This window comes from Meles meles, chromosome 13 (assembly GCF_922984935.1).
Source record: "Meles meles chromosome 13, mMelMel3.1 paternal haplotype, whole genome shotgun sequence".
In the NCBI taxonomy this organism is placed as follows: Eukaryota; Metazoa; Chordata; class Mammalia; order Carnivora; family Mustelidae; genus Meles; species Meles meles.
Genome location: NC_060078.1, coordinates 29,256,896 through 29,277,137, shown reverse-complemented (window position 1 = coordinate 29,277,137; position 20,242 = coordinate 29,256,896). Strand labels below are relative to the sequence as shown.

At 36.6% G+C, this 20,242-nt stretch overlaps 2 protein-coding genes across 7 annotated transcripts in view; one reads left to right on the top strand and one right to left on the bottom strand.

Annotated features, from left to right (window-relative positions):
* Positions 1 to 621: 621 nt before the first annotated feature.
* The window catches only part of HERC4 (HECT and RLD domain containing E3 ubiquitin protein ligase 4), a 131,309-nt gene continuing 111,688 nt past the window's right edge, over positions 622 to 20,242 (top strand). For 4 of the 6 annotated variants that reach the window (XR_006821272.1, XM_046027439.1, XM_046027437.1 and 1 more), the window contains exons 1-2: positions 622 to 983; positions 2,829 to 3,133. Coding sequence is in view for 5 of the 6 variants with exons in the window: in XM_046027439.1 (XP_045883395.1) it covers positions 2,908 to 3,133 (226 nt within the window). In the remaining variant the exon portion in view is untranslated. Of the gene's footprint in view, positions 1,010 to 2,828; positions 3,134 to 7,821; positions 7,955 to 20,242 lie in introns of those variants that run through there. The other 2 variants (XM_046027438.1, XM_046027440.1) reach the window with 2 other exon arrangements.
* On the bottom strand, positions 12,425 to 14,074 carry LOC123955421 (syntenin-1-like). Its single transcript, XM_046027445.1, has one exon. It carries the CDS (start codon positions 14,000 to 14,002, stop codon positions 13,106 to 13,108), a length of 897 nt encoding a protein of 298 aa, XP_045883401.1. The 5' UTR covers positions 14,003 to 14,074; the 3' UTR covers positions 12,425 to 13,105.

Here is a 20,242-nt window from a genome sequence, read left to right as displayed (position 1 = left end):
CCAGACTTCGTTTTTATGAAGCGGGGACTCCAGTCATATGCACTGCTTAATTTTCCCTGAATGAAGGATGCCCTACACTAAGTTTATCTTTCAGGCAGAGCGCAATGGGATGGCCGCCATCACGACAGGAACCTGAACTGGTGGTGCTGATATATTTCATGCCAGTAGGTCCAGTCATTGCTATGAACGTACATCCTCAGATTAGCTCCAGTTGAGGCTAAGGGTAAAATAAAAGACTTCACCCGCCTTTATATTCGTATTTGCAATGTCTATCTGCCACTTCAAATTCTCCTCGGAAAAAGGCAGAAGGAAATAATAGAGACTGAAACCTATGAGCAGAAAGACAACGAAACCAGAAAACGAAGGAGTCTTCTTCACTAAAAATGCCAATCAGCGCGCCGAAACTTTGTTGCAAGACACGCCAAACACCACTACTTGGCTTTCGCAAACTTCTGCATTTGACGTTCTCCTCTCAAAGCAACGCAGAGCGGGCACTGCGCATGCGCACGAGTCGAGGGGCCCTGAGAGGATTCCGGCGCACGCGCGCGGGCCGGGAAGTGGGCGGGCTCGCGCGCGTGCTCTGTGGTTTACTTCCGGCCTGCCCCTCCCCCTCCCCGCGTAGATACCTTCCCCCTTCTCCCTTCTCCTCCCCAGTCTCTTCCCCAACTCTCCCCACCCCTTGCGCTCTCTACCCCGCTTGCCTCCTGTCCTTCCCCGCCCGCTCCATCCGGGTCGCTGACGGCTGTCTCTAGACTGGACAGCGGTGGCTGCTGCTTTTCTCTGGGTACCCGGTAAAGTTTCACAGGAGCCGGGGAAGGGAGCTGCGGAGCAGCGGCACCGACGCCGGAGGAGCCTTGGTGTTCGCCGCCACTGGCTGAAGAAGGAGGGTCCAGGAGCTGGAGACCTGCCTCAGCTGCCGCGCTGCCTCGCTCTCTGGGGAGCGCTGCCCCCAGTCGCCCTGGGCTTCTGCCTTGAGGGGCTGGGTGAGTCGTTGCCCTCGTGGGTTCGGGTGCGTGTGACGGCGTTAGGGAGGGGGCAGGCCGGGCTGGGCGGATTCAGGCCGGCCTGGCGCTGGGTGCTTTCTCAGCGCTTCCTCGGGGTGGGGGGCGGGGGACGAGGACTTTGTCGGTGCTCTCTGGCCGGGAGGCTGAAATGTCGCACCTCCTTGGGGAAGGGCTTCCTGGGACTGAGGCCCGCCGAAGTGAGGAGTCTTGTCGCCTGGCCTCTTCGGCTGCTGCGAGCGGGCGGCTGCCGTAGTTTTGACTGATCGGCCCGCGGGGTTGGGTGTGTGCAGACCATTTCACTCCCCTGGTTCCCCTGGGCTGATCTGAGTGCACTTTCAGGGGATGATGGGAATAAAGTCCTTCTCATTCCCCTACCTGTTGCTGGTGAGAGGACGCCTTTCTCATACCTCTGACTTTTTAAAGAAAAGGATGATAAACGATGGTTAAACCTCATGCGCTGAAATCAGAGGTATTTTTCTGTCCTCTATTTTTTAAAAAAAAAATACGGCTAGACAATGCAGAACTCTCGGGAACCATCGAGTTCCGATGTCACCAAAGAATAAAATCAAACTTCTCTGAATGGATAGGTCATGGAATGGACAGCTTTGGTAATTGCTAGCCCGAACGTAGGAAAGTTGGATTTTGAAACTTCTCAGGTTCTGTGTAAGGAATGTGGGTGACTGCAACGGGAATAAGGCTGACTTCCTGTAATTGTTATTTAGTAACGTGATGTGTTTAAAAGTCTGTGTGGGTTTACAAGAAGAGGACTCTTTGATACGTGTCTTTACAAGGGAAGAAATACTCATGTACTGGAAAGTTCTACAGATTTCGCCACCAAACTATCAATGTCCCATCCCCCATTCCTGTTCTTGAAAAATCGGCAGTGCTAGGGTTGTTTGCAGTTTTTTCCTATTTTCAAATACTTGTCATAGAGGTATAGATAGATACAGATTGCCCAGGGGAACTATTTTTCTGTCACGGTTGCCATTCGTAATAGAAAATGTTGAATTTGGGGGAACATCTTGATACTGAAACTCCATATTTGTTTTGTGAGTATATAATTATGTACATTGACTTAGTTTTAAAATTAAATAAGCGGTGAGGTCGGATTGTTACTGTTTTGATATATAAAATACATTTTTATAAATAAAAAAATATAAAATAATTTTTTATAAATAAAAATGTATTTTATAAAAAATACATTAGACGATTGTCTTAAGATTTGGCGAGAACTATACTTTTCTCTAGGGCCTATTAGTGTGTATAATTGGAAGATCATTTATATTGTGGGAAATTTAAAGTTACCATGATTGGTTTTATTTCTGTTACAAATAAGAACTTCAGTTGTTTGCTGAGACAGAGGTAGGTATTAAAAGGTTTAATTATCTTGTGACTTGAAGGAGATTGCAAGGTTTTATGTTTGTGTAGTTGGCAAAATTTTTCATTATGTGTATACTTGATTTTGGGGTTAGTAGATGGATGTTTTATTTCTTGCTCAATAAAATGATTAAAAGTGAAGCAAAAATTAATTTCATCAAAGTACTTACTATTTCCATTAGATTAGTCACAAGATAGCAAACAGTCAAAACTGGTCGATATGTTCTAAATTTTACAAAGATTATACAGTGAAATTTCCTGTAAATGTTTCTGTATATTTTTAAAAATTCAACTGCTTGATTTTTGAAACTGGGTGATAGTTATGAAGCATATTATAAAATAGATTTCATGTTTACTGTGTAGTAATAATTGTAGCATAGCACTTGAAAGAACAATTATATATCATGTTTCCTTTGAAGTCATATTAACCTTTTTGTATCTCCTCAGACATAGGTATACCTCCAACTTTCCAGTGTTTCAGAAGGAAGTTTTTTATTGAAACTGGAAGACCAAAAGAATTACAAACATGTTGTGCTGGGGAAATGCATCTTTTGGACAGCTAGGTTTGGGTGGAATTGATGAAGAAATTGTGCTAGAGCCCCGAAAAAGTGACTTTTTTGTAAATAAAAAGGTCCGAGATGTGGGATGTGGACTCAGACATACTGTATTTGTTCTGGATGATGGAACAGTGTACACATGTGGATGTAATGATCTAGGACAGCTAGGTCATGAAAAATCCAGGAAGAAACCAGGTAAGTTGAAAATTTTTTTGTCTGCTCTTTCTAATAATTATATCGTGTAAATTTGAAATGTCAAGTAATTTCTCTAGTTCTAAACCCGTATTTTTTTTTTTAAATCAAGCTTTAAAAGCAAACTTGGAGTTAAATATATCCTTCACGTTTGCATGTTTCTAAATACTTCATTACCTTGTGGTTTTATTATTTTAAACTACTGTTGTTATAAACCCTTATTGTATGAAGCTTTGGTTTCAGAATATAATTATGGGTGATGTAAAGCAATAGAAAACCGGCATGCCACGTGGATACCTTTTCTCTTGGACAGAGTATATAGGTATAGAGCATATAGAATGTAGGTCCTGTGTAATAAGTACTAGTCAGCTGCTTTGGCAGATTTTAAATGCATAATTTATTGTGTTGTTTTCCATACATCAGAAAGAAAAGTAAATAAGATGGAAGCTTGCCTACAATATATTCTGATTTTTCTGTTGTTCTCCAAATGGTGTATGAAATACATATTTTTATTTGGTTTAGTTTGAAATATCTTTTGTTCCCCTAATTTCCAACTTTCAGGTAGCAGCACTAGCTATTAAAAGTTTTGTGACTGTGATTATGTACTGATTTTGTAGTGTGGTGTAGGCCAAATGTAAAATAATTTTTAGTGTAATGAGAATTTTGAGGAATTTGTTCACATGTCATGTTCTTTTTTCCTATATATAGACTTTAAAATAAGATATTATCACACTTAGAAATATTGTTATGTGAATTTTGCTCTCAATTATGATTACTAAAAGTTAATTCTTAAGATGGTAAATTCAGATAAGACCACAGCTGTACTGATTTATAGTTTCTTCTTTTAACTAACAATAATGTCACTTAAATATTTTCTATGGGATTATTTTTCTTTACCACTTTATTATTTAAGTGATTTCTATTGTTAATCTACTTTTGAGAGAATAATGTAGATATAAAATAGTAAGATATTAAATTAAAGCATGTTATTCATCTTTCATATCATCTCACCACCATGCCGAACCTCACCTTTCTAACTTGTAAAAACTGTGTAGTTTTCATCCTTTCTTTCTTGGTAGGGTCTTAATCTTTTTCCGTCTGCCTTAATTTGTAATTTAAGTCTTTTGGATGAATGGTAGCAATCCTTAATACAATAGTTTAATTATTGCAGAACTCAAGGTAAAGGGGCAGCTGTCTTGTACTCTACCTCACTAAGAATATTTTATGGAATCTTATCAGAATTTCATAATCTCAGTGATTGAGGTTGTCATGTATAGACACAAATTGTAATTTATTGATATGTATTTACTGTTACTGCTTCAGAGGCAGATGTATCCTTTACCTTTTTTGCTTAGCTTGGAATGCTGCCTCACGTTGAAATTTTCATGGTTTTGGGACTTTTTTTTTTTTTTAAATACTTAACATGCACCATAGCAATAATTGAACAAATCTGTGTATTGCTTTAGTAGTTTCTGAGAGGCTACAGGACAAGTAAAAAGTTTGAAGCCAGCATAAATTGTATAAATTGCCAGTATAGTTACTGAAATTTGCTAAAGTTTAAATCTTTTACATCTTACCAAGTATCTGTTTTGTGTCCAGGACAAGGATAGACATTGTGCATTAATAGTACATGTGTTTAACAGCTTTTAACTCAGCGGGTAAGATTCTGAGAAACTTAACTAGCCATGAGAGGTTTTTTTGTGGTCATGTTGACATTGTGATGATTGCATTGTGACATTTATATCACTGTATTGATTCATCTTGGAAGCATTATTTGGTAATATAAAGTTGGAAGGGTGGGTTTACCTAATTTAAAATACTTCTTCAGGATTGCCTTACTGTTCAGGGTAAACTTACAGACTAGAAAAATGAAAAAGGCATGAACTTTGTCTTTGAAAAATTTGGAGCCTGGGTTGGGAGTTGAGACACATAAATGAAATACCTAGAGAGGATTGAAGGTTGACATGACATGATACGTCCCTTGAAACTGGGAAATTTAAATGATGGGAAGTGTCATTGTGGGGTAGATTAAAGATTTCTGGGAGAAAATGAAGTCTTAATTTTAATTCAACTCTTCATCACATAAATAGCAGAAAATAAATTTGGAGCTGAAATATAGTTTAGTTTTAAAGGAGAAAAACCTGATCTTGAGAAAAGCTTTTTACTGGAAGTCCAGGTTCAATGGCACACTGAAGTCTATCTGAGAGGTAGGAGAAAGTAAAAGTTCAAAAGGAGGTAGTTGCTCTGATAGGGACTTTTCTTTTAAACTCAGTTTTGATTTAAGGTTTTTGAGTGGAAACTTTTAATGTTTTTAACTAAAATTATTTCCCTTGGGAAGAATTCTTTAATGATTTAAATGTATTCTTTCCTCAACTTTTTTTTAATTTGTGAGTTTGAAGACTGAATTAGAAGGTAAGGAGTTCTTATAATTGGTTTTAAAGTTTCCTGTTAATTGAATGAGTCTAATTGAATTTCTAGGACTATGTAATAAACATAGTTCATTTTATCAGGCTTTAAACTGACAGCATACAGAAAGGAGGGAGCTAGGAATTATTTCCTTGTAGATAATGGCTTTATACTAAATATTCTATAATGTAGATAATGGCTCTATACTAAATATTCTGTAGAGAAACATGTGGCTTCATTAAGGATAAGCTATTCTTTTTTTTTTTTTTTAAAGATTTTATTTATTTATTTTGACACAGAGAGATCACAAGTAGACAGAGAGGCAGGCAGAGAGAGAGAGAAGGAAGCAGGCTCCCCGCCGAGCAGAAAGCCCGATGCGGGACTCGATCCCAGGACCCCGAGACCACGACCCGAGCCGAAGGCAGCGGCCCAACCCACTGAGCCACCCAGGCGCCCAGGATAAGCTATTCTTGAGAGTTATCATAATGTACTGGAGGACTCAGGCTTACCGTGTAGTAAATAGATTCAGCCTATGGCCTATTGGGAGAGGTTTCCATTCTGAAAATTTTAGGAACCACATGGGAAAGATTCACCGATACCCTTTATTATAGACCAAGACTACAAATTGTGTCCATGTTCATCTCCGTTCTCTTGTATATGTATGCCCCTTGCTATAACTACTAGCTCTTTCTGATTATTTCTAGAGGAGTGAACATCTGTTTCACTTCCATGTATGTATTTTTCCTTAATAAGAATTTTTCAAAACTTTTTTAGCTAGTGGCTCTTAGTTTCTTAATTTGTAGCTAAAGGTAAATACATTTGATCTTTAATATGCTAGACCAGTCCATCTAAATAGTTTATTTTTGTATTTCCTTCCAAATTCACTTGTGAATATTTTAAGATAATGTATAGGTGGTGTAGGTGGTGTACTTTTTTTTTTTTAAACAAGATCATTTATTCACTGTATATTCAATCATAGGTATTACTTGGTAACCATGGTCCTAATGTTTTGCACATCTATTTCCACTTATTTCATGTTAGAAATACTACTTATTTTATGACCATAAATTTGTAAAATAATGTGATACAGTCCTCTTAAAAATGATTGTTTTGATGGTCTTTTGTGGTTTACAGAGTTCTTTCAGTTAGATTATCTTATTTAATCCTCACAAGTTTCGTGTGGTAGCTAGGGCAGGTGTTATAGTCCCCATTTTATAAATGAGGAAGACTGAAGTAAAATAAGATTAAAAGACTAACAATTAGTAGGCTAGCAAATGTTAAGGGAGCACTGTATATCCTGTGATTTTTACCTTTATCCCATGAAGGTTTTCCCATGCCATATTTAGTAGAGAATAGTACATTTATTCACCTAGGAGGAAACTAGTTTCTGTCAATATGTTAATGTAATTTCAAGGGTTAAAAAAAAAACTCTTAAAATTTTACTGTTTTATAACTAATGTTATACAAGGAGGATGTATTTTACTATCTCTTCCCTTTTGATGTATAAATTCAGAAGGAAATAATTTTAGGAAGTATATAAGAAGGTTGAGAGTCCTATTTTCAAGATGTAATATGCCGACATAATCTAAAAATTCAAATATATGTATTTCATTCCTGAACTGAAGACTAACTTGATTAGCAAAGTCAGCAGCAGAAAACGTTTTTAATGTATGATAAAATTAGTTGTAGCTTATGCTCAGCTCTTCTACAGAAGTTATAAAAATCATGAGCATTGATTTTTTTTTTTTTTTTCCCTGTATCCCAAAGTGGTGATTTCTACTGTTGGGTCAACCCAATGAAAGCATTTTGGTCACATAGCAGTAATTACTTGCTTGCCTTTTTGCTACATCATTTTCCGACTTGCTCTCTCTGTTCATAGAACATAAATCTATAAGTGAACTTAAAATATAGTTGAAATTAAAAAATAATATAGGAAAATAAATGTATAAAAACGTGAAATAAAATTGTTCACGTAGATTAAAATTACCAAAATTACCAAATTACCCACATGTTTTCTTAGTGAACCAAAGCATATAATACCAAAGAAGCTTATTATGTTTTATAACTCCCTAGTTTTCATAATACTTTCTAAGGATGAGAAAGATGTGGATGATAAGAAGACTTGAAAAAAGTAATTACTTGGGTCAGGAGTGAAGACTTGCTTTGGACTCTTTGAGGAAGGTTAGTGCCCAAGAATCACAGTGTCAAGGGTAGGGAAAAAAAATCATAATGCAAACAGATGACTACTGTTAGAGAGATGTATAATAATACTTTACTTTGTGTAGGACCCTACATCTGAGGAATTTCAAGAGCATTACACAATAACTCATGGTTCCTTTCAAAATGCTTGTGACACAATTTGCAAGAATTATCCTCATCTTAGGGGATAAATTTACGGAGAAATGGCAGCACAAGTTGGTAAGTAACTTGTCAAAACAGCAGGTGACTGGTGAACATCTATAAATTGAATCTGAAAATATAAGTCTACCAGTCTCCTACCTTATTCACTAAATTGTTCGTATGTTTAGAATTATTTACAGTAATATCTTCTGTTTGAGGCAGATCAAATACTAATTTGTTTCTTTGCCATTTTATATGATGGCCTGTTTAAATAAATCATTATTTTACCAAGATGCTTGCTTGTGTTACCACTTTGGTGTACTTCATTGTAACCTTGTGTGGTATGAGGAATACTTAAACAACTATGGTAACATCCAGTCTTTTCTCTTTCTTCTGTTATATATCATATTCTACTTCCCTTTGTTGTCTAATGCTTTGCTGTGCTGCTATCCAAGATCCATAGTAACTACCAGATGCGATTGATTTGGTGTCAGCATTGGAACTTGGATTAGTTGTATTAAGTGCCATGTAGCTCTTTGTAGGATGCATTGGTTTGATTAATGCTTTATAAAATCTTTAATCCACAAAGAAGACAATGAAAGAAGTAGATGTCTAACCTGAGCAGTGTGACAAATAGAGGCTTAAGAGATTTAGAACCAATGATTTTTTGGTTTGTGTTTGGTATATTGGTGGGTTTTTTTTTTGTTTTGTTTTGTTTTATTTATCTGATTCCTAGTGAACCACTTTCCTTGAAAGAATAGGAGTATGGTAGATTTCAGTTTCCCAGTTTGGGGAGTTACAGGGATTCCTTGTTGCGGGTGAAAGCTTAGGTGGTCTGGTTTCCATCATCTCCTTAGTAAGTGTTCTTAGGGTTCTGTGTTCCCAATATGTCATACAAATGTGCAGTACTATTAAAGCTCATTTCTTACAGACCCCGTGTACTTTAAAATTGCTTTGAAGAAATAAGTCTCACTTCATAGATACTTAATTTTCCTAGGCTTCTAGAAAGCATATCAGGTACTTGGGTATTTATCAGGTACAGGTACATACATATTAAAGAAAACCTAATAGAGGACATGTATTCATGTATTGTTGCAAGGGCTTTTTGTGATAGGATTGTGTTAGTGAGTAGAAGAGTGGGAAGCATTAATGAAGAAACCATATTAAAGGGCCCATGATTTACCCCCATTCAGCTTCTATGGATCTTTTTCATGCTGATGGAATTAAGACAGTAATTATAAAGATATATTATTATCTTAATGAATTGTGATAGTTACTTTACATGTAAGAAAAACCTGTGCTGTGTATAAATGTGTTGTTGGAATTACTATTAATAAGGGAAGTTTCTTGAATATTGGTGGCTCAGTCTTCAAACTATAATATTTGCATGGAATTATGCTTTTTTTCTTCAGTTCCAGGATGGCAGAAGTTTAGTTGAGCTTTTGTTGGCCTTAGAGAAAATGTTCTAGAGTCCTTTAATGTGTTTTTGACATTATTTTAAAATATCCTAATTATTTTTTTATTAATACCTGAATTGAATTTAGTTTCCTTTTTTTTTTCCCCCTTTTGCTAGGTGTCCTGCTATTCTTTTTTTTTTTTTAAGATTTTATTTTTTTTATTTTTTTTTAATTTGACAGAGATCACAAGTAGGCAGAGAGGCAGGCAGAGAGTGAGAGGGGGAAGCAGGCTCACCTCTAAGCAGGGAGCCGGATGCGGGGCTCGATCCCAGGACCCTGGGATCGTAACCTGAGTTGAAGGCAGAGGGCTCAACCCACTGAGCCACCCAGGCGCCCCGTATCCTGCTATTCTGAAATAACACATTTTTAGTTCATAGTTTTTTCTCATTATAAAAGTATTTCATGTTCTTGGTAGAGAATTTGAAAAAATACAGGCAAGAAAAAAATCAACCATAATACCATCATATATAGAGAAATACTATTGTTACTTAACACTTTTTCTGTACTAGTACGTTTGTGATCACAGACTGAGAGTATATTTTTATATCTCAATTTTTTGTTTCAGTAATAATTAAATAAGTATTTCCCCGTGTTTTAAAATATTGTGTAGGGATATTGTTAATGATAGTTTAGCACTTCATTTAAACATTCCAAAATTTTCATTCTCCTGTTTTTTGGAATTTATTTCCAGATTTTTGTTATAAATTATGATACCATGTGTTTATTTCAGTTCAGTCTTTATTTGCTTCTCTGTTAGTTTCTTTAGGAAAAAGAATATCTTTAATTTTAGCAAATCTAGAAGAAACAATAACTGAATTTATTTAAACAAAAGTAAGCATAGTTGTGCCTCACCCTGCAAAGTTGATAAAGCTAAGAAGATATTTGTAAATAAAAATTTTAAAAATTATTCATTTGGCAGGCTTTTGAGTATAATGTGATGAATATCATTTAAAGAACCAGAAAGGAAGATGAAACAAGTGCAGAAATAAATAGAAATGCATATAAAATGTGCTAAGTGTTATAAGATGCATAAACAGATTACTGTGTACAGAGGAATGTTGTAACCATTTGGAATGGAGTGGGTTGTCTATAGGGAAGATAGTATAGGATCTAGAAGGATACATAGTATTTCAAGGAGGAAAGAATGAAAAGCAATGCTTTATAGGTAAAGCAGCTCAAATGGCAATTGGCAGATTGGAGGCCTATTAAGGGATGAGTAGTCCAGTTAACTAAAATGTCTGAGAATGTGAGCAAGAAGGTTAGAAAGGTAAAATTGAGCTCAGATTATAGAATTAATCAAATTAGGGAGCTTGAGTTTAATTTGGTGGATATCCATTGATAGTTTCTAATGAGAATTAACAGGTTTTATAAAGAAGGGGAGAGAATTTAGAGGTAAAGAAATCAGGCTGTAATGATGACCCTTTAATACAAGGGAGCAGTTATATCAAGGAGAGATTAGGGAGGCAGAACTGACAGGCTTTGATAACCACTTACTTTGGTAACAGTAAGGTAAAGGGGGAGCCAGGTGTGATCCAAGGTTGAATTAGTAATTAATAGAAATGTGGATTCCGGGGAGAGAAGGAATGTTAGAGAAAAGATACGATGAGGTGAATTTTGTTTTGAACTTGGTAACAATACTCAGTGATCAACAAATTCACTACTGTAAGTTGGGAGAAAGATCAGCGCTGAAGGCCTGAGATGTTTTATTTCCAGTGTTTTTTTTTTCCTACTCTTCAGTACAAAGTAGGCTAGCATTTCAACTCTAAATTTCTCCCAGATTCCAGCCTATTTACTTGAGTAATTAACAATCTGTCAACAGTACTTAATTTTGTGTTTTGTGGGGACTGTTTAAAGCACCTGGTGATGTAACACCTTTGTAAAATTGAAATATTTATTTGCCAGGTACCATCTTTTTTTTTTTTTTTTAATATTTTATTTATTTGACAGAGAGAGATCGCAAGTAGGCAGAGAGGCAGGCAGAGAGAGAGGGAGAAACAGGCTCCTTACTGAGCAGAGAGCCCGATGCGGGGCTTGATCCCAGGACCCTGAGATCATGACCTGAGCCGAAGGCAGAGTCTTTTTTTTTTTTTTTTTTAAAGATTTTATTTATTTATTTGACAGAGAAAGATCACAAGCAGGCAGAGAGAGAGGAGGAAGCAGGCTCCCTGCCGAGCAGAGAGCCCGATGCGGGACTCGATCCCAGGACCCTGAGATCATGACCTGAGCCGAAGGCAGTGGCTTAACCCACTGAGCCACCCAGGCGCCCCTGCCAGGTACCATCTGATAGCCCACTCATTTGAATTTTATTGAGAGGTTCATTTGCTTATTATTGCTTAACTGACACAGACTTGTTAATTAATTATGCATGACTTGATTCCTTCCAGGTTTTACTGGAAACAGGTTTTTGTTTTTTTTAATCACAGGATGCAATCTCTAGAAGTTATTTTTGATTCCAAGGAGAGCTGAAATAATTGTTAATATATATTGTATATGCACTGGCATGTAGGCAAGAGCTGCTAGGAAATGTGTCCTCAGATACACTGTTGCTTCTGTGAAAGGGATAAGGGAATGGGGAAAGAACAGCATAAGGCTATAAGAGGAGCAGAATTAGGAGCATCTGAAAATAATTGCATGGAAATTTAGCTGCTTTACCTGTTTGTTTGTTTTTTTTTTCACTTTATTTATACATATTTAATTAAGATGAAATAGGCATAAACCATAAAGAAAAAAATCAGGATAAAGTGTCACTTCCATTTTGTAGGGAGGGGTCAGGAAATGGAACAGATTCCCTGGGAAACATCCTAAGACCATCCCAAAGTAGTGAGGTTACAGAATGTTAAAGACAAAATTAGGTATTATTCCACTTAATCTACAAATGAATAAAGGGAGTCAGAACTTTATCCTATTTGGTATAAGAATTTTTACATTTAATATATAGTGAATCATTTCTCAGAAAGTAATACCAGTAAGTTTTAGAAGAAAGAAATTTCCATTACACAATTGACTAGAAAATCTCAAATGCAACTAAGCAGCTATGCTATAGCTCATTATGTACCATTACATTGTTCTGGGCTAGTGTACATTTCAGTTTAACACAGAACTGCATTTTGGGTTTTAGAAAGGCAGCAATAGTTATATTTTGGCTTTTATTCTAGATGCTTAACACAGTTAAGGCGACAGTTGAAGCGTATTAAGTAAAGGTAGTTACAATTAAATGATGATCAACACAATCTCAAGCAACCTACATACACTGTATAATGCTTACATGGAATGAAACCAGTGTACTTAATTGGTATTTTACACGCACACACACACAGAGAACTAAAAAAACATCAAAAGCAGTCATTCTACATGTACTATGGTTACACATTAAAAATGCAATTATACCATAGAACTAAAGTAATATGAACAGCACTACTTGATATGTAAAATAAAGGTGATTGGTTCTAACACAGAGCTAAGCCTGTATCAGTCATTCTAATCATAATGGCTTGTAAAAGCATCAGGTTTCCAGTAGAGAAACTACTCTATGAAAATCAGTTAAAATCTGTCCACAGTTTCACATCAGTAAAACCAGGATAAGGCTACGATCTTGAAGTGTGAACAAGATATCCAATCAAAACAGTAAGATTCCCAGCCATAATGTAAGATAGAAAGGTCTTCATGCAGCATATGCTCTCTGGCTCTTAGAAAGCTTCATGTGCATAATATAAAGTTAAGTTGCCCAAAAAGTAAACTGGAGTTCAGTGAAGTTTCCATTGTGCCATGACTTTTAAACTTCAGGAATGGTGTGATCCATCAGGCTTTTCATAATGCTTGGTGCCATCCGTTTAATAATATGTTCAAAGATAAAAGCAGGCATGATTGTAATAGTAACTACAGTCTCAGATGTTGACAGTATGTCTGCAATTTGAGAATCCTTCAGCCCAATGACATTCTGCCCATTGACTTCACAGATGTTATGTTCTGTGAGAAGACCATTTCTGGCTGCAGAACTATCTTTCACTATGGATGTTATCTTTCCATTTTTAAAGATAAAGCCAACATGTCCAGTACTATCCTTATGCATGGTAACTGTCCGTTCAAAGGGCCTGTCACGAACAGTCATAGTAATCTTCTCTCCAAAAGCCTGTTTGAGTACCTTGTGCGCTTTATCAGAGCTCCAGCCTGCACAGTTTTCCCCATTGATCTGGAGTACTTGGTCCCCAAATCTCAGACCAACCAATGAGGCTGGAGAATTTGCCTGGACCAGCTGAACAAATATGCCATTATCTATTGATTTAAGCCTGAGCCCAATTTTTCCATCTTGATCCTTACACAAAATGACTTCACGAATCCCTTGCTTAATTTCTGCTCTACGAATTCCTACATCATTACCAGTTACAGGAGCCACCATATAGTTCATACTGGAAGGTCTTGCTACCAACTGCCCCTGAACTGGTGCTCCAGGGACCACGGCCATATTTGCACGGATTTCTTCTTCATTTAAACTCAGGCCCATGTACTGGGAGAGCTCCGGATACAATTTAGGATAGAGATTTCCATCTTGAGAGATGGGAGCAGAAGCTTCAGACAAAATTGCTGGGTTGCCAGGGTTTGTGGAAAAGGCAGTTTGAGCCTGAATAACTTTGTCTACCTTCAGGTCTTCAAGAGATGGGTACAGAGACATTTTTGCAGGATTTTTCTAGGCCACAATGACCCGCTCACTGCCGTTGCCGCCCCGCTGCCTCCGGTAACTCTGCTTTACCTGTTTTGAAGAAGCTTGTGATTTTTAAGTATGGCATGATGAAAGTAGAGCTTAGATTGCTTCCCACAGTTGGTCCCAAGTGTATTAATTAACTAGTTGCATGTATACTTTCTGATTTTTGATCCAGGTATTGCTTACCTATGGATTTCATAGCTAGGCATTCTAACAAAAACAGACATAATAGACCTAAACTTATCTTCTGGAGAGCAATTAGGTAAAAGCCCGACAGGTTGGTGTTACCAACACCAGCATAGTTTAGTGAACATAGGTCTATTTCTACACTGAGTTGGGGAGTTGAGTAAGCCTCTGCAACTGGAAATATAGAGGAAAGGAGGGAACACATTAGAAGCTGGTATGACAGTGTAAAGATAGAGGAAAGATAACAAACCTCATTAACTAGAGAGAAATTTAGCAAATATTTTTAGAATATATTATTTAGATACTGGAATGCTAATATTTAAAAATAATAATGGCAACCACCATTATGTGCCAGGCACTGAGCTAAATCCTTCATACATTATCCCAGAATCATAAAACCACCCTGCAAAGTACGTATTAGCTCAGTCTTGCTAGTGAGGGAAATAAAACTTCAAGAGGCTAAAAATTTGCCCCAAATCAAAATTTAAAGGTAATGAAAACAAGAACCAACTAGATGTTACCAGTGAAAGAAAAGACACCATTTATAATAGCAAGAGAAAGATAACCTAAGAAGTGTGCAAGACCTATATGAAGAAGACTTGAAAGCATTTCTGAGGGACAGAAAAATTTTAGACAAATGGGAACCATGTTTGTTAAGTAAGAATGCTAACCTAAGTAAATTTGTCGACATTTTCTCTAAAATTAATTTGTCAAATTAAGGTGATCCTAATAAAAATACCAAAGTGGTTTGTTTTTTTTTTGAAGGCCCTAGATGAATGGATTCTCAGTTCTTATAGAAAAATAACCAGGAAAACTCTGAAAAATAAGAGCAGAAATATGTAACATACTTCATTTCATTTTTTAAAGATTTTATTTATTTATTTATTTGAGAGAGACAAAGTAAGAGAGAGCATGAGAGTATGGTAAAGGGCAGAGGGAGAACCAGACTCCCCACTGAGCAGAGAGCCCAATGCAGGGCTTGATCCTGGGACTCTAGGATCATGACTTGAGCCAAAGACATGCACTTAACTGACTAAGGCACCCAAGTGCCCCAATATGTAAAATATTTTAAAGTCTTAATAGTTAAAACTGCCTCACAAATAGATGTATTAAACAGAATATAAAGCCCAGACATAGACCTAAATCACCTCAAATCAGTGGAGAAAAATTCAGTGGGGCTGTTAATAAATGATCTTGGAAAAAAGTAGGAGCGTCATCTAGGGAACAAAGAAAATTTGGATTATTCCCTCATGCCATGTATATATTTCAATAAATTCCAGGTGAATCAGATATTTAAATGTAAAAACTAATGATAAATCTGCTCAAAAAAAACATGGACAAATTCGTTTATTAATTTGGAGTCAGGAAAGCCTTTCTGACAGTTGTGAAGAGGCATAGCAAAGCAAATTACATGAAAAAAGTTGGTTAGGTAGAAATCACTAAAATAAACAAGTTAAAAGACAAATGGGAAAATATTTGACTCAATCAAAATGCTAATTTCTTGTATAGAAAGCACTCTTAGAGATTGACAAGATGAAAAGAAAATAGTCTAGGGGTGCCTGAGTGGCTCAGTGGGTTAAGCCTCTGCCTTCCGCTCAGGTCATGGTCTCAGGGTCCTGGAATCGAGCCCCACATTGGGCTCTCTGCTCAGCACGGAGTCTGCTTTCCTCTCTCTCTGCCTGCTGCTCTGCCTACTTGTGATCTCTCTCTCTGTCAAATAAATAAAATCTTTAAAGAAAAAAAAGAAAAGAAAAGAAAATAGTCCAGTAGCAACATGGTCACAGGATATGAACAGGCAGTTCTCAAAAAGGGAAATACAAATGACTCTTAAATGAAACTCTTCAGCTTCATTCATATTAAGAGAAATGCAGAAGACTACACTGAGGTACCTTTTTTTTTTTTTTTTTAACCTAACAGGTTAGCAAAAATCTTTAATTTTGATAATAGAATAACTCCTTTAGCCCCAAACCAGGGTTTTCGTTTCTGTGGTTTTATTACTCATGGTCATCTGCAGGTCCAGGAGCAGATGGTCCTCCTGATATTGTCAGGAGGTCAGCACTCATCTAATGTTATGTTACAGTGCCTACGTCATTCACCTCACTTCATCACATTGGTAGGCATTTTATCATCCTACATCCTCACAGAAGGGTGAGTACATTACAATAAGATGTTTTGAGAGAGGATGAGACCCCATAACTTTTATGACAGTATGTTATAATTGTTCTGTTTTATTATTGTTAGTCTCCTACTGTGCCTAATTTATAAATTAAATATTATGTATGTATAGAGAAAACAGTATATACAGTATTGATTACTATCCGTGGTTTTAAAATGGAACCCACTGGGCCTCAGGATATATCCCCTGGGAATAAGGGGAGGGGACTGCGATATCCTCTGCGGTGAGGCTGTCAGTGAAGAAGTGTTCATAGATTGTTAGTGTAAATTGGTAAACACTAGGAGGGTATTTTGCAAACATATGTTAGGATTGAAATGCACATGCCCTTTCTTCAAGAAGCACAAGAATATAGCTCTTGTTCTGATGGCTCCATTTGTACACTTGTACAGGATGGCTCATTGACATATTAAATTGCAACATTGTTTATAATTACAAAACAATAGAAACAACCTTGTGATTGTCTGTTGGGAACTGGTGAAATAAATTGTCATTTCTTCAGTCAGTGTGATGTAATGCTAAGTAATTGAGAAAAGAAAAAAGGAGTTTTTTGTGTACTAATATGTAAAGATCTCTAAGATACATCATTAAAAAGAGTGAGATATATAACATTTTACAGAAACCTATGTTTTAAATAAAATATGAAAAAATATATTTTTATTTGCCTATACATTTAAAACACCTTGGAGGAATACATATATCTAATAATAGTGATTACCTTGGTATAGAGGTAAGATAAGGGATGAGAACTAGGTTGAGAGAGGATAATGATTGGTAGACCTAGATTTTTCACTGCATACCTTTTTTTTTATTTTAGTAATGTAAATATATTATCATTATTTTTAAATAGGCTCTGGAATTAGAGTGCTTAGATCCAGACTGACTTCTTAGCTGTGTTTTCTTGGGCACATTGTTTAGCCTATCTGTGCCTAAGTATTTATTTCTGTTAGGATAATCTTGCCACATTCTTAGGATGGTTGTAATGATTAAGTAAGATAACACAGTGAAAAGAACAGTGCCTGGCATGTGAGTGTTCTCAATGTTTCATAAAAGAAAACTGCCACTACTCCTGGCCATTACTCCTGGGTGGCTCAGTTGATTAATGACTTGTCTTTGGCTCTGGTCATGATCCTGGAATCCCAGGATCCAGTCCTACATCGGGTTCCCCACTCAGTGGGGAATCTGCTTCTCCCTCTGACCCTCCACCTTCTCATGCTATCTCTCTCGCTTTTTCTCTCTCAAATAAATAAAATCTTTAAAAAAAAAAAAACTGCCATTAATATTAGAGTGGGAATTTAATTTTAGGTCTGCCTTACATTAAAAGTGGGCTATATGCTGTTTCTGTTTTTGCCTTTAGATAGACAATGCACATCTTTTATTTTAAAACTGAACTTCAGGCATTTATTCCACAAACATGTCTTCCTACTATGCCCCAGATAATTGCATTAAGCATGAAAATACTTCTGTCTTCTGTTACCTTGTTGGAGTTCATATTATGACAAATTTTCAAAAGTATGCCAGAATTTTAAAAAAAAATTATGGTTGTGGTGTTTAGAAGAAATGTATGGAAACAAGATATAAAATGAATTGGATTCCTTTACCATCAGACTTTAGAGATATAATGGATACAGAAAAATAAAAAAAGTAAAGATCCCTTTTTATTTCCTGTAAGAAGCACATAAATGTTAGAAGTTAGATTTATCATTATTTTCAAAAGTTTATTCAATGATGAATAATTAGAAGATATCTTAGTCCATTCAGACTGCTGTAAATTAGTATGGTCTGGGTGGCTTAAATAGCAGATGTACATGTCTCATGGTTCTTCAGGCTGGGGAGTCCAACATCAGGGTGCTAGCAGATCTGGTGTCTGGTAAAGCCCTGCTTCTTGGTCCATAATGGGCCACTCTCTCCCTGTATCTTCATGTGGCATGAGTGAGCTCTCTGGGAAAGGGTGCTAGTCTCATTCATGAGGGTACCACCTTAACGCCTAATCACCTACCAAAATCCCTACCTCCTAATACCATGGCATTTTGGGTTAGGATTTCAGTATATGAAGTTTGGGGAGATGCAGACATTCGGTGTATAACAGAAGGTGTAGTTTGTGTACTTACATTTTGAGGAACATAGACACTTGAATAAATTCTGCTTATTCACACTTATAAATTCTGCTTCTCCTAGAATGATAGGCTGTTTAAAATAAATGCATTTGTTTACACTTTTCTATTCTTTCTTTGCATTTATAGTTATTTAACACCAGTGTGCCTAAATAGGGTAGCCATAGTTTATATGGTGTTTGACTATAGGAAGGAGAAAATCAGGAAGGACAAATATGCATGTTTATGAAATTATAAAACTCATAAAATGTGGAGAAAAAGGAATATTTTAAATGGAAATGGTTATACTGTAAGTTAGCTATGTCCATCTCTCCAAAATAAACTACAAAACAACTCTTCCTTTTATTAATGTTTATTAATTAATAAACTCTTCCGTTTATTAATGTTTCTTGAACTCACTTAGGTTCAAACCTTAGATTCACCTGAGGGTCTGCTTCCAGCCCATAACACTGACATTAATAGAGTTATCAAATCTTACTGATTGTTTTTTAAATAACTCCGGTCTTTTCATTTTGTTGGTAACTGGCTAAATATTTGATGTTGAGCTAGTTATTTTAAACTCTCGGGCCCTTAGGTTCCTCTTATCTCAAGCTAAAATTCTTTTGTTTTCATTCTAGTTAGACTGTTACCATCTATGCAGATTGTGGCAACAACTTTCCTACTGATCTCCCTGCTCAACCCACTGAGCTCATCCTAGTAATTCTGGATTATTCTTTCTACGGCATATTCTGTTTCTGTCTCTTGAATATTGCCCAGCTGAAGGACTATCCTATATCTTTATGATCACTCTCACAAGGACTCAAGTCAAATACCTTGTGTGGTATCAAGCACAGTTACCTAGCATTCAGTAAATTAATAAGTTGCATTTCTGTCTTCCTATTTGTATGGAATTATTTGGGTAAAGATCTTCTCTACCATGTCAGTTCCTGAAGGGTAGAAGCCTTTATATATCTTCATTACTTTAGTGACAACACTGGTGTATACAGAAGGGACCCAGGAGTTTGTTGGATAAATACATGATCAGTGTATTTTACTGGATGTACCATAGGAAGAGAAGAAAACTATAGATTTTTTTTTAAATTTTTATTTTTAGGATTTTATTTATATATTTGACAGAGAAAGCACAAGCAGGGGGAGCAGCAGAGGAAGAGAAAGAAGCAGGCTCTCCACCAAGCAGGGAGCCTGATGCAGGGCTTGATCCCAGGACCCTAGGATCATGATCTGAGCTGAAGGCAGACGCTTAACCACCTGAGCCACCCAGGCACCCCGAAAATTATAGACTCTTAATGAACTTGATAGCCATCAGTGATGTTATAACCAAAATTGTAAAATTTTAAATTGTAAGAATGTATATGTTGGGTATAATATGGTTAAAGTCAGTGTGGCCATAATAGGAAACAAGAATGAAGTTGGAAGAAGTTTATTATATTCAGATCCAAGAGAAAGGGAGTCACATGCTGCACAGCCATAGGGAAAACACTAGGGTAGTTAAGAGGCACAAGACAGGAGCACAGGGGAGATCTTAGATCATGGCCTTCATTGGGGTTTCCTTGGTAAAGGGCATACTGGGCAGAATAAACAGTTTGGATGGGCTAATTTGGTGAATTCCTCCAGGTTTGGGCTGTAGGGTTGGTTTTTAGTTTCCCACTACCTGGCCCTGGGTGATTCAGGATAAAGGAAATACTGGCTTGGTGTGTGAGAGATAAGGAGATAGGGACTGGTTGGTATGCATATAAA